Source organism: Callithrix jacchus, chromosome 15 (assembly GCF_049354715.1).
Source record: "Callithrix jacchus isolate 240 chromosome 15, calJac240_pri, whole genome shotgun sequence".
Taxonomy (NCBI): domain Eukaryota; kingdom Metazoa; phylum Chordata; class Mammalia; order Primates; family Cebidae; genus Callithrix; species Callithrix jacchus.
Window position 1 is genome coordinate 70,205,315 of NC_133516.1, and position 17,132 is coordinate 70,222,446.

At 54.2% G+C, this 17,132-nt stretch overlaps 1 protein-coding gene and 1 long non-coding RNA gene across 15 annotated transcripts in view; one reads left to right on the forward strand and one right to left on the reverse strand.

The window, feature by feature from the left end:
- Nucleotides 1-17,132, reverse strand: part of IQSEC1 (IQ motif and Sec7 domain ArfGEF 1) — a 374,166-nt gene that overhangs the window by 173,203 nt on the left and 183,831 nt on the right. For 8 of the 13 annotated variants that reach the window (XM_035273714.3, XM_035273718.3, XM_035273716.3 and 5 more), the window contains exon 1: nucleotides 2,612-2,760. The exons of the other annotated variants lie outside the window; for them this stretch is intronic. In XM_035273714.3, coding sequence (XP_035129605.1) covers nucleotides 2,612-2,634 — 23 coding nt within the window. In that variant the 5' untranslated portion in view covers nucleotides 2,635-2,760. Of the gene's footprint in view, nucleotides 1-2,611; nucleotides 2,761-17,132 lie in introns of those variants that run through there. 13 annotated transcript variants of the gene reach the window in all.
- Nucleotides 3,206-9,458, forward strand: LOC118147677 (uncharacterized). 2 transcript variants are annotated; one of them, XR_004734108.3, is made up of 4 exons: nucleotides 3,206-3,679; nucleotides 4,432-4,513; nucleotides 5,950-6,089; nucleotides 7,004-9,458. It is a non-coding gene; the product is annotated as an uncharacterized LOC118147677 (long non-coding RNA). The 2 variants fall into 2 exon arrangements; XR_004734109.3 differs by lacking the exon at nucleotides 4,432-4,513.

Below are 17,132 nucleotides of genomic sequence, written 5' to 3' on the forward strand. Positions count from 1 at the left end.
CAATGGACTGAGCCCTTAATGGGCCAGAGTTTCAATTCCATAAAGCTCTGTTGGGTGCACATCAGGGGCCCAGAGAGTGGAAGGAACATAAATGGAGCATGGGGAGCAGGGACGGTGGGGTGGGGAGGGCCTGCCGGAGGGGCTCCTCTGGGCTGAGGATAGCCTGGCCATGCCATGCACAGGGCCACTGCAGCAAGTCTGTCCAGATCTGACAATGCAGCACACTGGGGAAGGGACACCACTGCCAAATGTATGACAGGAAACAGCTGTGTGACCCAAGTCAAGTTCCTTCCCCACTCTGAGCCTCGGTTTCCTCCTCTGTAAAATGGGATGAATAGTATCACATTTTGCAGTAGTTGGTGAGCCCCAGTGAGGCAACGAAGCATGAGAACCCTTTGCAATCAAATTGGGCAGCTCTGTAGTGGCTACAGTGCTGCTGTCCAGAAAGTGAAACATCTAGAGATGCTCAATGCCCCGCCTCCTTCCCACATCGAAAGGCGGGTTGACAATAAGGTCTGAGCAGCAGCAGGTGCTAGGAGAGCCTGGGCCTGGGATTGGGTCTGTCCTGGGTTCTGGGTGGGGAGTAATGGTGGGGAAACAGGCTTATCAAGTGCCGCAGATGACCTCAGGCAAGACCGGCTCTTGATTGCAAAATCCTTCCGTACAAACAGCCACCCCCTCCAAGTCTCTTTGGTATTTCCAGTGCCAGTAGGTTTGGCAGCAGAGCGGGGGGATGGCCTGGAAGCCACAATGCCCAGACTGTGGGAGCCTGAGAGCTGGAGAAAAGTGGAAAGACCCACAGGAAAGGGAGGCCATGAGCCCTGAGCCCCTATGGGCCAGGCCCTTGCTCAGGCAGGAAGGCAAGACGGGCTTAGTCCAGGAATCAGCAAACCCACCAGGGCCATCAAACCCACCAGGGCCATGTGTTCAAATGCAGGTGGCTGGGCCCCCAACTGATTGAAGCAGACTCTCCAGGGAAGAGCATTGAAATCCATATAGGAACGTGGTCTCTGCAAAATTGCAGTCGGTTAGGCTTGGGCAATGCAGCTACAGTGAATAGCTGCGTCCCAGAAACGTCAACCATACCAGAACATCAAAATCATCTGGAAAATGACAAAGATCCTGAGGCTTGAGCCCTTCCCCAGACCTAGAAACCAGAATGTCTGGGAGTGGGACCCACACAGTTTGTTTTTTTTCTTTTTACTGCCCCTCAAGTGATTCCAGCATAGAGCCTGGGCTACAGCCCCCCACCCCAGGCTAGTACACTCCAGGGTTCCAGTAGAACTGTGCACAGCTGTCTCAGGAGGACCTATTCCCAGCCACTGTGGTGGAAGTTCCACGCTGGGAAAGGATTTACTATTTGTTTCCAAAAATATAGCCAGGACCTTGCCACAGGGAGTGGGAACTTTGGTGTGTTCTGCTCACACCGACAACCCAACCTGTGAGCTTCTCCACTAGCAAAGCAAGTGAGCATCACAGCGAACCGGACGCCACCGCCATCCCCTGCGGGCTCCCGCCTGGGGCTGCTGACGCAGCAGAGGCAGAGGTATGTTTACCTTCCTTCAGTGGAGGCGAGGGGGAGCTGTCACTCTATCAGGGGCACAACAGGCCCTTGCCATGGTAAGGGGCCTCCATGAAGTAGGGAGGCCTTGGGATAGCCCCCAGAAGGCTCCCCACATACTGCTCCAGGCCTTCTTTTCCTAGCTTTGCAACTGAGCCTAGCTCAAGAGGACTCAGTCCTGTTCCATAACCTCCTAAGGTCTGAGGGCACTGCACAGCCCCAAATGAATGGGCCCTGCGCAAGTAGACTAGGGCAGGTAGAGACCTAGGCTGGGCCTCAACCTCTACAGCCTAGGGTCCCAGAGGAGGACAAAAGTTGCTCCTCCTAGAATAGCACAGTGCAGAGCCCCAGAGAGCTGTGAGGGAAGCTGGCATTCGAACCCCACTGCCCCCTGGGAAGCCTGGCTTAACGAAGCACAGGCTTTGGTTTCCATAAATACCCAGGCCTGTGATGTCACCGCCCCGTGCAGACTTTCACAGCCTCTGCTGCTGGCGTGAGGCCCAGCACACAGACACTCTGCTGCCAGCCCACAGAACACCTGGGCGCACAGCTGGACACTGATGCCACCGTGCTAGGGACGGTGGGCTGGACCTTCACCTGCCCTTGGAGGACGTGGCATCCTGCCCACTGCCTCAGTCTGCCTGTGACCTTATATCAGGCATGGCTGAAGGGCTGGCCATGGGCATGCAGGGCAGAGAGGCTTTTCCCAGACAGACAGGCTCTAGGCTAAACCAAAGCCAAAACAGTAGCAGCCGGTCTGGGCACCCTGAATGTTGATCTGGGAGGGGGGATACCTGCTCTCGGAGTTGGGAATTTCACAGCCTGCTGAAGACCTGCTGACTAATAGCCTTTTTCTCATCGTCATCACCAACAAACACCTCCGCTACAGGGGCCGAACGCTGGCATCCCTGCCGGGTAGTCAGCTCCCTCTACAAGTCACCTGCACCTCCATCTGCCCCTCCCCCGCACGAAGCCCCTCATTCCAGCACCCAGCTCAGCCGGACCCTTCTGGCCTCTGGCTTCAGGCAGAAACCCGCCACATATACTCACAAATAGCGTCTTCTGCAAGCCATCCTGTGTGAATCCGTTCTTCCCTGCTCTGGCTCCCTCTCCAGCAGGGAAGCTCAACGTGTGTGCAGGAGGAGCAGGAGGCTCAGGCAAGAAGTGGAGGGGAATAAAATTAAATCGCGGGGCGAGTCACATTCCCGGGGGCGGCGGGCTCCTTAAGGGAGGCTGGAGCGCGAGCAGGGGGCGGGGGCGGCGCCAACAGCGGGCTGTGGAAGGCCCTGGCACGTAGCGCGCGCTTACACCGTGCCCAGGAGCGAGCGAGGACGTCGAGTATCCATGGTCGCTAGGCTAGGCGGGGGTGTCCACCTCGCTGCTACCTGCGCCCACCTTGGGGTTTTTCCCTCCCGTAAGTCCGGGGTGCGGGGCGCAGGGATGGGGAGGGGAGGGCCGAGAGGAGGCTGCCCCCCCCCACCCGTTTGCTCTCGCAGCATCCGGAGGAGGGGCGGGCGAACCAGAGCCTCCCCCCCCCCCCCCGCGCCCAAGGAGCAACGTAGTGCGGCCGCGCTGGACCAATCGCCTAGGCGCTGGTCCCCATGGCAACAGCAGCATCAGGCGCGGTCGCCCAGCAGCGCCCTCACTGCAAAGTCACACACCCGGCGGGGCGTGGGGCGTCGGTCCCCTCCTGGCCCGCGCTGGAAACCTGGAAGTCTGTTGCTAAAATGCACGCGCCGCTGCGCGGAGCCTATGATGACACTGCTTTCCAAGGCGGCTTCTCTCCCTTCGGCACTGAGACACGCGAGCCATGGAGCTCTTGGGGCTCTGGCCCTGGAGTGAGGCCCACCGACTCGGGCTGGCTCTGCCACTGAAGGGCGATGAGACCTTGGCAAGCCGCATCTCTCTTGGGAGCCTTGATTATGCTACTCTGAAAGGGATCATAACAGCTACGCCACAGGGTTCCAGGAGGGCACACCACGCCGATAGCTGCACCACGGATGGCAGAGAAGTCCTCATTTGTGCCTGTCCCAAAGGGGGCTGCACAGGGCTAGGGAGAATTTCTGGTCTACCTGTGGTGCCTGTTCATCTCCCGAGCACCTTCCATGTGCTGGGCGAGTATGTTTACAGTCTAAGGGGGAGACAGGAAGTGTGCAGATACATGATTGTGCGCGGTGATAAGGATCAGGATGAAAAGAGAGCAGGAAGAAGGGAGGCAGGGAGGCTGAGGGAGGTGGGAAGGAGGCTTCTGCCCTCAGAAGGGGTGTTCGGGGAAGGCCCTCTGTGAGGCATGTGTGGCTGAGACCTGAATGACACAAGAAGCAGGGGAGGAGCTGGCATCAAGGTAGTCAAGGCAGCTTGCTGAGGCAGAAGGCAGCCTGGTGTATCTGAGTGACCCAGGGAGGCCAGCGTGGTGCAGTGGTGGGACAGGGAGGTGGAGGAGAAGCGCACATCCCTCTTCAGCTCCCACACCCACCTTTACCACACAGATCTCTCTCTTCCTATCTGATGTTCATCTGATCCTCTCTGCTTCCTCATCTGTAAACCGGGAATCCCAGACCTACCTCAGAGGCATTTAGATAATATTCTTCCATGCATGGTAACCCTCAAGACAACCCCAATGAGGCCTAATATTATCATCCTACTTCACAGAGGAGGTCACTAAACTCAGAGGTTCAACTGGCCCAAGCCACACAGCTGGCAGGCAGTGTAGCCAGGGCAGTCTGGCTCCAGAGCCTTGGCTCTTGCTTGCTTGAAAGCTGCCTCGCTGGGAGGAATAAATGAGAGAGGGGGTGGATGAGACTGAGAATCGGCTGGCCATGGCTGGCAGCCCACAGGGCCATTTTCCTTCCTCTTTCCATTCTCTCCAGACTCACACGCACTGAATTTACAAGAAGTGATGCTGCATCCTTGAGTCCCATCCTTTATGGTGGAGGAAATGAACCTTGGGGGGTGAGTGATTTGCCTAAAGTTGCACAGCAAAGAGTGGCAGAGGTGGGACTAGGACCCCACTCTTCTGGCTCAGTGTCCTGGTAGGAAGCAGGGGTTGGAGTTGTGGCCTCAGGTGGCTGAGGTAAAGGCATCGATCAGAACTGCATGATGCTTCCCGATCTGCCCTCTCCTGGTGAATCCCTATGCATGACCAGTCTTCCTGCAGCACGGACCTCCATCCCTGAGGCATGTGAGGAATTCACACTTCGGTGGGTTAACATGCTGCAGAGCCGGCCCCGCTCCTCTCCTCACTGGAGTTTCAAAAGATTTTAATAACAACATCAAAATGCAGCCACCGCATCAGGAGGGCTCACTTTGTGTCAGGTTGGATTGTTTCACCATCTCAGTGAATTCTCAGAAGCGCCCTATGAAGTGAACATAATTCCACTCTTGCTTAGATGGGCTGCACCACATACAGTGTTCTCCCATCAAGGCAGCAGCAGAGCCCAGACTCTAACTCACAGCCTGCCTTGGGCTAGAGCAATGTCCCTCTCAGCCACCTTGCTCAAGTGGCGATTCTTCTCACTTCCATCTTCCAGAGGAGGAAACAAGCTGAGTGGCGAACTGGATGCCTTGAGTGTGGAGCACCCCACATCCCTTTCCTGGGCTTCCTCTTTGCTCCCTGGGAGGCCCAACACATGCATCTGCACATCTGTTGCTTCTTCAGCACTTCCTCTTATAAATATACACTCCTTTTCCTTCCATGTTATGATGCTATTTCAAAGTAGGGGAAATGGCAAGGACCCTGGCATTTAGATACAAAGGCCAAGATTGTAGGCTTTTACAAAACGTCATTTACAAGGCACTTGGGCAGTGCCTACAATTCACCTGTGCTGTTCTGACTTCTGACATTCAGTATCCGGCGCAGGACCAGGCACAAAGGAGGCTCCAAAAAGCATGGAGCTGGGATTCTAATTCTGATCTCTGACTCTGGAACCCACAGGTTCACCCCTTCAGGCAGCAGGAGGTCAGAGAGACTCAGCAAAGGGGCATGCCCACCTGTGCAGGCTGGGCTTCACCTACCTCACAACCCCAAGCCCTCGCCATCCAATCTCAGGGCAGATTTGCCAGCCCCACCTCCCAGATGTGAAGACTGTGGTTGTGAGAGGGTCCTAATCACATAGAATGTGGCACTACAGGACTTTGGATGAAATTGTCCACTTTCTTTCTTTTTCAGCTGTAACCAGATGTCTAGAGTGGGAAATGGGGGCAGGCAGCCTTGGGGTTGCTGCTCTGTGACCCGGGTTGTATCAAAGAATCACCCACCCTTACCCACCTCTGCGGGCTGGGGCTAGTGCACAGTGGGAACCTAGCATTTGGACAGTGTTTTCGCCCTCTGGGGTTTCTGTAAGTGCCCAAGTTCACCTCTGCTCCTGCCTCATCATTGTGGATTGCAGGAAACCACCTGGATCAGAAGGAGAAAGCAGCTGCTCACATCCATCTCCCCTCCCTTGACTGGAAAATTCCATCCTGCAGGCTGGCAGAACATTCCTGCAGATCGGCTCACTCCTGCAACCTGCGGCCATCTGTCCCCAAGGTGGGAGGAGCACAACAGCATTTGGGAAGAGGGAGGACAGAGAAGGTTGCAGCATGCAGTCCACAGACCTGACAGTCACAGAGTTCTTCAAGGCAGGGAGCCCCGAATCCCAGGGATTCAGGGTCTTCATCCACAGCAGGGCAGAAGGGAATCCCCCCAACCCCGCTGCTCTGTTCCAGCTGGGGAACTAACTGCAAAGCCATCAACACTCTGACTTTTCAAACCTCAGAACCACACAGCCTTCAAGTCTGGGGACTTTATTTTCTTTTGGCTGAAGCTTTACATTTTAAAGAAATGATGTCCTAACTGCACGAATGATAAGAAAATTTATTCTCCTTAAAAAAAATGACACCCCTTTACCTTCCAGCCCCTTAAGTCTTATTCCCCTTTTCCATGTCTGCAGAGGTGACTGCTGTCATCTGTCTGGAGTGGATCTTTCCATAACTTTTTCTTTTTTTTTTTTTTTTTTTTTAATTTTTTATTGGATTATAGGTTTTGGGGTACATGAGCAGAGCATGCAAGACAGTTGCGTAGGTACACACATGGCAGTGTGCTTTGCTTTTCTTCTCCCCTTCACCCACATTTGGCATTTCTCCCCAGGCTATCCCTCCCCACCTCCCCCTCCCACTGGCCCTCCCCTTTTCCCCCCAATAGACCCCAGTGTTTAGTATTCCCCTTTCTGTGTCCATGTGTTCTCATTTTTCATCACCCACCTGTGAGTGAGAATATGCGGTGTTTCATTTTCTGGAAAGTTTGAATCTGGAAAACATCATCCTCAGCAAACTTTCCATAACTTTTTCTATGCATTTATCTACATATATATATGCCTATAGGAAATATGAAGTATTACATAGACCCCTAAAAATGGCATCACTTAAAGAATTTATTTTCTTTTTTCTTTTTAAAAAAATGAGGTCTTGTTATGCTGTCCAGGCTGGAGTTCAGTGGCTTTCACAGGAGCACCCATGGCTCAGCGATCTTCCTGCCTTAGCCTGGGACTACAGGCATGCACCACCAAACGTAGCATATTATGACATTTTTAATAAAAGATTTAAAATATGCCAAAAGGCATAAAGGTGAATACCCTGAACTCTAATGTATCCCCAACCCACTACAAGAAATAGAACATGGCGAGTGTGGTGGAAGTCCAGGGTCACTGCCTCCATTACGTCCCCCTTGCCAGCCCTGCCCTGCTCCCATCCCCATGGTGAATTCACCCTGTAGTGAATCTCCTGCATAGTGAGGTGTCCACAAACCATATAAACACTTGTGCACGTTTTTAAACTTTACGTAAGTAGAATCGCATTGCATATCTTTTTCTGCACCTCTTTCCCCAATCAGCGTTATGTCTGGAAGACTGAATCACGGACTCTCTAAACCACAGACTTTTCCATGCTGAGTTTCCAAATCACAGCCTTTTCTAATCATAGACATGGGCTTGGGCTCTGGTGCTGGGGGGACCTTGCTGGCAGGCTTTTGCAGGGCCCTCCTAACATCTCTGCCCAGCTCCACCCTTCACGTGCAGGTGGCTGATGAAGGGAGGAAGCAGCCGGAAGCAATTATCTCTGGAAACGTGTGTGGGCTTCTGGAAGCTTGGCAAACACCTCCCTCTGCAGCAAACCAAATATCAATGAGGTGCCCTGTCCCCTGTATTGGGGGAGAAGATCAGACCCTGGCCCCATAACAGCTGGGTAGCAGTCCCTGGTATGCTCCTGAAATGGAGCATATCCACTGCTTTTTGATGCTATTTTGGAATCCCAGCTGATGGAGATCAGAAAGCCAGGAGGGCTGGCATTGGGCCCCACTTGCTGCCTTGCCAGGTTTGCTGCTGAGTGTGCCAAGGACTCCATGGGCCCTGGCCCATGGAGCCTGCTGGGGCCGGGTATGAGTGAGGGAGCTGTGGCCCTGCAGACACTCCCTGAAGGAGCTCACGCTGGCTGGAGAGAGGGGGCGTGGGAGACAGACACTGCTTGATGCTTCGGCTGCTGCAGGACTCTTGAGTCCTGCTTCCCTGGGGAGAGATCCAGTGAACATGGGCAGAGGGCACCTAGAGCAGCCCCTGTGCTTCTGAGCCTCCACTCAGGAGTCTGAGAGGCCCCTGCAGGATGCAAGGGGGTGTTAACATGAGCGAGAGAAGCCATCACTAAAATGTGGTGGTCAGTGGCAGGACAGGATGGAGCAGCCACAGACACTAAATGTGTATGGGCTTCTGGAAGCTTGGCAGACAAACCCAGAGATGCTGGGTCCCCATGTGCAGAGATAGAGCACCAGGACATGGACTCTCTCTCACACCCAAAGGCTGCCATACCTCTCCCTTCTCCCCTCAAACTCTGCACCTCTCAGCAGGCCGTGTAGTCTGGGGGTGAAGGCCAGGAGCCTCCTCTGTCACCAGCTGCGGGACTTTGGAAGGGGACCCCACCGCAGCCCCTCATCTAGACGCCGGGATTAGCAGGGCGTCTGTGTCCACCTGCAGTTAAGAGCTGGTGAGTGCGCGCAGGTGGAGCAGATAGACCAGGGCCCGTCCAGCTGCGTGCTCTGCCGGTGTTTGCTTTGCTGTTGCTGTTTCAGAGCCAGGCTGGGTGGCTGGAGAGTTCACAGGAGGGACATTCACGGGGTGCTGGATCCCGGAGGCTTGGGCCGGGCAGGGCTGGTGCCTACTTCTCCCAGCTGCCCCAGGGGGTTCCTCCAAGCCTAGCATATCTGTGTTCATATTGGTCTAATATATTTATCTCAATTTAAAATAATTTTCACTAAAGCAGAACTTTTCTATCAGCATTGTAAATTGTGCACCCCATGTTACAGTTACTTTCCCCCACCAGTAAACATGCAAGACTGTGCTGACCCAGCCTCCACGGGCCTGCCCTGCTCTGTACCTGCCCTGTCTGGCACCCCAACATCAGTGCAGGGTTTCCCATGTTGGGATACCCAGGGCCGTGTGAGGGCCTCGGGGGAGCAGTGCTTCTTTCTAATCGTACTACTTTGAATGTGTAGGGAGGGGGTCCCACTGGCTGCCTGGTCCCACCCTTGGGGCCCTGAGCCTTCCCAAACCACAGAGCAGTCGTGGTGCTCCATCTTCCCCATCCTGCATCCGTAAGTGCTGACCAATGCTTGCTTTGGGTCAGGCCCAGGTCAGGCATGGGAAACGAGGAGCCAAGGCCCCATCTCCTGCCTGGAGGAAGGGAGCTGCATGCCTTGAGCCCATGGTGGACACCCAACACATTTCCTGCCCAACCCCTCGCCTCCTTCTGGTTACCGCCTCTTTAATCTCTGGGACTCTGGGGGTGCCAGGACCAGGGTGGGACTCAAGCGGGGCTGTGAGAGGCAGGCCCAGATGTTTGCCAGTGTCGTGGAGAGAAAGAACATCCCACCTTGGACCTGAGCTTACCCCTGAGAAATAGAAGTCCCTACTTTACTGGGGCACCCATGGGGAGGAGCCTGCTTGAGAAGCTGCAGGTTCTCATCACCAGAGCCCAAAGCCAGCCATGCCTGAAACCTGGAAGTCATGCTCCCCATATGCCCCATTTCACGTGAGCCAGTTTGAAGTGGACTCAATGTCACATAGAACCAAATGTTCTAATGCAAGTACCTTGTAGTAGTTATAATACTGAGTGAACATGATCACAGTTATAATATGGTGAAATTGACTGTTTCGATGGAAATACAAATCAATTAATACTATGTAAAATGAGGGAAGGAGGGGCCAGGTTTCTGAGAAAAAGAGATACAGCAAGGAAAAACAGAAGTTTCCTGGAGGACAGGATGTTGAAGCAGAGTCGAAGGATGGGTAGAAGCCTGTTGGGCAGACAGTGCATGGAAGGGTATTGCTTGCAGATGGAACAACGTGCGCAGAGGCTCGGGGGCGAAAAGCAGCAGAAAGTCATGAGACTTAACCTGCCAGGCATTTGAGCTTCATGATGAGGGTAATGGGGTCCCAGGAGGTTTCTGAGCAGAGGAGGGACGTGGTGAGGTTTGTGATTAAATAGATCCCCTCAAAGATTAATGGGGAGAGATTAGAGGCTGGAGTACCAGAGGAGAACTTGGGATGGTGACTCTGGAGGGAGGAGGGGGAGGCCTGCCCTGAGGCATGAGAGTGGGGATGCAGAGAAAAGGTGTTTTGGGGAGAAGTGTGGGTGGGAGAGGAAAGATGGGGGGGACAAGACATGGCCAGGTTCCTGCTCGTCCACTGGGTGGGTGGTGGCACCCTTTGTCTATACAGGGACACAGGCAGAGGTGTAGGGTGGAGGGAGAGATAACCCCTACCCTCTTTGGATGTGAGGAAGACCCCTGGGGAATAGTCCAGGAGGCTGTGAGGGTCTGACTGGAGGCTCAGCCCCGAAGGAAAAGAGAGGAGAGAGTGTGAGGGGTGAAGAGGGAAGGTCAGACAGAGCCCTGAGGACATGGACATTTAAGGGAACAGCAAAAGCCACTGCAGGGATGGGAAGAAACCCAGCGGGCATCCTCATCCACAGCTGCCAGCCTACCCTCCCACGGCCACTTCCCTGGGAGGGAAGTGCGCTCCCTCCTGCCTCAGCCTGTGAACTGGGCTGTGCTCCCCTGCCTCCACCCCACCACTGTTCCAGGGGATCTGCCATCTGTCCTGACCTGCCACAGTGACTCAGGACCTGCCCTCCTCCCCAGGGATCTGAACTAATACAAGAACAACATTCTTAGCAAAACAGAATCCAAAATAAGGGCAAAGTTTTATGCTCAGAGATGTTCTTCACAGCATTATTTGTAATAACAATAAACATGCTAAAACCGCAAACAAACGTTAGGGTAAATGTCCAATATTGGGAGCTGCCTAAAAATGCAAGGTTTCTGCATGGAGTGGGATATTATGCAGCCTTTAAAAGAGATGTTTACAATGCTTGGCAATAACCTAGATGACTGCATTAAAAGCAGCTTATAGCGGTGCGTATTCAGTATGAATGTAACAGTGTGTCCGTGACATACAACTAGAAAAACGTCTGGAAGGACACACAGACATGCCACCAATAAGAGTTGGCATCTCTGAGTGGCAGAATCACTGGTCAACTTTATGTATGTCTTCAACTTAACTGATTTACTTTTGTTTTAGAGACAGGGTCTTGCTCTGTTGCCCAGGCTGGAGTACAGTGGCACAATCATAGCTCACAGAAGCCTTATACTCCTAGGCTCAAGCAATCCTCCCAAAGTTCTGGGACTTCAGGATCACGCCACTACATCTGGCTAATTTTTAATTTTTTAATAGGGTCTCCTTCTGGTGCCTGGGCTGGTCTCAAGCTCCTGGCATCAGGGGACCCTCCACCTCAGCCTCCCGAAGTGTTGGGATTCTCAAGCTCCTGGCATCAGGGGACCCTCCACCTCAGCCTCCCGAAGTGTTGGGATTACAGCCTCATGCCACCAAGCCTGGCCTCAGTTTTCTTTATTTTTGAACGTTTCTACAACAGGCTTAACAATAAATAAAAAAGTAAAATATATTACTGCGAAAAATTTTCAGCCCTCTAAAAGTTACTGAAAACACCAGTGCACTAATTCTAAAAGGAAGAGGAGGGTGGAATTCTGCAGGGGCCAGTGTACAGGTTGGAAGCCGGATGTGGGTTTGAATCTGGCTCCACCATCCCCTGGCTCAGTGACCTTGGGCGGGTCCTCGCTCCTCTCTGAGCCTGCTTTTCCTCTCTAAGAATCTATTCTAGTCCTCCCGTTCACAGAGAGTTGACGTGAATACCAAATGAGTGGATGCACTCAGTGTGCTAAAAAAGTGGGTGACCCATGACAGATGCTCCATAAAGGAGACCAAAGACCGCAGGGGTCGGTAGAGAGGCGAATGAGAGCAGGGCCGCCAGGCAGGGCAAGGGCTGCGGGCTGTGCACTGCCCACCTCCGTGGGTGCAGTCCCTTATCCTTGAGTGAAAGCAGTGGCCCTGCGTAGTGCAGGGCAGCAGCTGTGGTTCAGCACGTGGTCTCTGGAGTGCTGCATCCCAGCTCTGTCACCTACTAGCTGTGTGACCTTGGGCAGCTCTCCAAAACTGAGGATAACAAGGGATCGACGCATCGGTCGGCTGTGACAGTTGATGATCTAATGTGTGCGGGTGCTAATCACACCAAATGGCTGCCGAGTGCTTATCGTCACCCTGCACACCACTGGGCACACAGTCTCATCACCTCTGACTCTCATTTTATCCCTGACAAAGACCAGTTAAGCTTCTCCCGCAGTTCCCTTGGGTCAGGGCTGGGAGTAAGGTGCAGGCCTGGACCCCTGCAATGGCTGGGGTGCTGAGGTCAGAGTGAGACCAGCCTCTCGGCTTGCTTAGCACCCAGCGGGCATTCTCTATGGGCTTTCACGCTGAGCACCGCATGGCCATCCTGACCATGTCCAGCCTGCAGGTCAGAGAGAGGAACCCTCCGTCAGTCACTGGGCTCTCAGCATCTCTTTGCAAGGTTGGCTGCCATGCTGGGCCCCCTCCCTGCCTCCCCTTTGCTGTTCTAAACCACCCCCAGCCCCGCACTCAGAAGGATCTGCTTAACCTGAAACCTGACCACGTTGCAGCTCTGGTCACTTTTGGCCCTCAGGGACCCATGCAGACGCCTCCCCCTGCCCCTGCTGACCTTCACCTTTCTCTCCGGCCATGCCCCCACTCCTGCCACTCCTGCCAAGGGGCCCCTGTCAGCCCCTCACTCCCAAGCTCTTCCCAGCCCCAGGGCCTTTGCACAGCTGCCACCCTCACTGGGAATGCTCTTCCACACTCACAGCTGGCTCCTTCACGTGGTTCCAGGCACGGCAGAGTGTCTATTCCTGCCCCGCCAGCTCCCTCACAGTCACCGGCGTGGGAAGGGAAGGGTGTATTATTACACCCTGGTTTATTATCATGTGGCCATCTCCCCCACTGGAATGTGAGCCTGATGGGGGCAAGGACCATATCCGTCAGTTACTTTTCTATCCCCTGTGCCCGATAACCTGCAGGTGCTCAATTAATGCCCATGAACTGAACAAATCAGCAGCGGAGTGACTCCAGTGTTCAAGGAGAGAGAGGACCGCATGCCTACCCTGTCTCCCATTAACGCAGATGGGGCTGAGAGAAAGTGGCAGTTCCCACGTTCTCCCAGGCTCTGAGTCCCTGCCTCAGAAACTCACTGGTCCGTCACTCACTGAAAGGCAGTGTGGCAGCAGATAACAAGTGTGGAGTCAAGAAGACAAAAGTTCAAATTCCGGCTCTGCCACCCACTTGCTGTGTGACCCTGGGCAAACGACTCAGCCTCTCTGGGCCTCCTGCTGTTCCTATACTGTACAATGGGGTAGCACACCCGGCTTGCTGGGTAAGTATACTTGGGAGGGTACTCTGATTGGGTGTGCACTTCCCACTGCACACATGCCCATCCCAGACTGGCTGAAAGCAGAGGACCCGGGGCCCGAGCTGCAGTCAGAAGCCCGGCCCATGGGTGCAGGGTCTCTAGGCAGCCTTCCTAGCTGCATCATCTGGGGAACAGGCATGAAACGGTGCCTCCTTCAAGAGTTGTGGCGAAGAAATGAGTGGACACATGTCCTGTGCTCAGCTGGGACAGCGCCTGGCATACACCCTGCCGGAGAGTCAGCACCCTGAGAACAGGACCTCGCTCAGCTTTGTCCTTGTCCCCCGAGCACCTTGTGTGGAGCCTGGCATAGTGCCGGAGCTCAGCGACTGCTGAGTATCTCTCTGTGCCCACTTCGTGCCAGGGTCCTGCCCTGGAGGAGTACACAGTTTTCCAATGAGAGAGCCTTCCCCCCACCCCTAGCCTTCCCCAGGAAGGTGGGGGTTTTGCAGGGTGGACCGAGGAGAGGGCAGAAGTTCATATATAGCAGGGGCTCCAAGCACATGGCTGAGTTCATGGCTCCTGCAGGGTCTCTGTTCCTCTTCTTGTGGTTTCTGGGGTAGGGCAGGGGGTAAACCATTGAAGAGAACTCAGCTGGTCCCAGCTGTAGTGGGAATTATGGGTTTTTCCAGCTCAGGAGGGGTTTTCAGAGGGCAGCCACACCTGACCACCTGGGGCCTGGCTAAATAAGGCGTGGGGTACATGGCGGGTCACCCGGCCCAGGGTACAAGCATCAGTACACAGCTGTTGTGGAGCCTGGGGGCCCCAAAACTCCTTCCATACCCCACAGCCCTCCTGACATACTCATCTCAAAGCCTGTGTCCAGATGCTCTTTCTGGTCTGGCAGCATCCCAGGGGGCAGCCTGTTCATTCATTCCTCCAACATTTGCTGAGCAGCTACTGTGTGCCAGGCACTGTTTTAGGCACCAGGGCTTAGCAGTGAATAAGACAGATACAAAAATCTGCCTGGTGGAGCTGACCGTCCAGTGGGGGAGATGAATGTCAGATGATGACAGTGTTGTGATGGCCCTGGGCATTCTGATGGTAGAAACAGTGTCAGCAGCATCTGCCAGTCCCATTTTCCTGCCTGCCATTCCAGGTGCCTAAGCCTAGAACTCTGGGGTGTGCAGAACTCAGGACAGGTGAGATGGGCCCAGCTTCAGGCTCTGAACTGACTCAGCTCACCAGAAGTCACTGGTACAAAGAGGTTTCCCAGGATCGTTGGCTGTAGTAACCAACATCTATGCCCAGAACTGGGGAGGTGATAGCCTTCTCAGTTCTGCTCAGACCCCATCTGGGTCCCAAGCTGAGCTCTGCTTCCTGCCCTGAGAAAGTGATGGGGCAGCCTGGGATATGATCAGAGAGGGTGGGTGGGATGCAAAAGGGCCTGAAGATGTCACCAACAAGAAACAGCCTTGCAGGGGGGCAATTCTAGCCCCCAAGTCCTTATGTAGGGTTGTCCGGGGGCAGAAAAACAGGTTGTTGGGCCCAGAGGCCATAGAGAGGATCCTTGGAAGAGGAGGAACTGGGGAGAGTGCTAGCATTTACTGAACCCCCACTTATTACAACATCTTGGATGCCCCAAACAGCCATGTGAAGAAAGCTATTATTGAGTCCATTTAACAGATGAGGAAACCGATGCTCAGAGACACAAAGAGACCTACTTTGTGTCACTTGGCCAGCATGGAACTGAGCTGACCAGAGCAGCCCCAGCAGCAGCAAGGGTGATGTCAGAAGGACACTGACTTTGGCTCTGGTTGGGGCAAGCCCCCTCCTCAGAGCTGCCTGTTGAGAGAGTGAGATCCTTGCCATAGGAAGCATGTAAGCAAAGGGGCTGTGTGGAGGGTGGGGCTTCATGGCAGAGAGGAACCCAGCAATGTGTAGGGTCACCGTCAATGCTCATTCAATCCTGCGACTCTGACACAAGGATGGTGTGTTGAAAGCTAGGCCTCCATGCCAGTGGCTGTGCCGGCAGAGCCTGCGGCAGACAGGGTGTCCAGCTGCAGCCAGGTGGGCCTCGCTGGAATGAGTGCCCATGGCTGACAACAACCCTGCCTTCATAGCCCCTTTCCAGTTTTACAGGCTAGTGGTTGTGATGGAATAGTCGTTACCAAAGTGAACCCCCTCGAAGCCTTCAGGCCCACGTGCTGTTACCCCATTTCATAGGAGGACAGGAGGCCCGAGGCCATGTCCTGGACTTCTGTCTGAGATTGGTCACTGGCCTGAGGGGCATGTGGGTATTGCCAATCTCTCTAGGCTGCCCAGGCCCTTCCTGTGGGGAACACAGGCGGGGTGTCTTCTCACATCCTCACCTGCAGGTGGCTGTTGCCTGCTCTCCTTACCCATGGATGGAATTTGGAAGGTGGCTCCTCTACCCCCAGTCTGGCTGGTGACTTGGGCCACTGCAGTGCTGGCACCGGATGGCTGAGGTCACTGGTCACTCAGCCCAGAAAGATGTGGCCCCATCCTTTCTGATGAGGACTGTTTTGGGACAGAGTGGGGAGGGCAGGCTGGGGGCACAGCAGGCAAGGACGCTGCCCTCAGACCTCAGCTCAGATCCTGATCACCACATGCCTGCTATGTGACCCTCGGCAAGGGGCCACCGTCTCTGAGTCTTAGTTCCTATATGGAAAATAGAAAAGGCAGAGCCCTTACCCAGAACTGACATACCTAAGGAGGGTGACAGGAGATGATGCCGGTTTGTGCTCACTGTGGTGGGGGTGACACAGCACATGCTCAGTGAGGTTTGATGGTCACCATCATCACGACAGCGCTGTTGGCCTTGGGAAGCCTACCTCAGTCTCTATGCTGGTTCAGCCCTGGGAGAGGGGTCTGGAAGAAACTAGCACAGAGTCACCTGCAGGGCTGGAACCAGGGGGCATCTTTTTCCTTGGAGGGTCGGGGCCTTTATTCACCCTGGATGGAGTCACTGCCTATTTCAATAACACGTTGTATCATGGTAAATGCAAATCAGACTTATCCCGCTGGCTTCCCACTGCGCTCAGAACCAAAAACCTCTTTCTGTCCCACAGCTCCGCCACCCCCACGCATTCCCTTCCACGAGAGCCTCATTCCTGCCTCAGGGGCTTTGCACCTGCTGTTCCCTCCCCCAGCTCTCTGCACAGCTCTCTCTTCAGGTCTCAGCTTAGCAATCACCTGCTAGGGAGGCCTTTCTGAGCACCCCTGAAGAAGTGGCCCCAGGCTCTGTCTCCCCACCCAGTTTACTTCCTCTGGAGCATTTAAAGTCATCTTGTCTAATTTTTCTTTCTCAACATCTGTCTTCTCTCAAGAGAATGTCCTGTCTACAAGGCAGGGTCACCACCTGTCTCAGTTACTGTGGCATCGCCTAGTGCACTGAACGGGGCCTGGCACGATGTAGGCACCAATAAATTCATTCAAATGAATGCATTACCTCGAGCCACACTCCCTCGTTCACCCACAGCTGGTTCGGTGGGAACGTGGGTACCACCCTGTAGCTTCTAATTATTTCACAGGCCTCACCCTTTGAAGGTTTGGTGGAAATCCCACCCTAGACAACATTCTTCCTACAGCCTAAATCTTCGAATCCACACTAATAATAGGTTTTGTGATTATAGTTTATTTGTTATGACTTTAGTTAATGGGCTGGATGGAATATTTGCATCTGGAAAGTTCCCCTGATGTTTTAAAGAGTCCCCAAATTCATCCTCCAAAAGGAAGAGAAATAGCAAGCCCA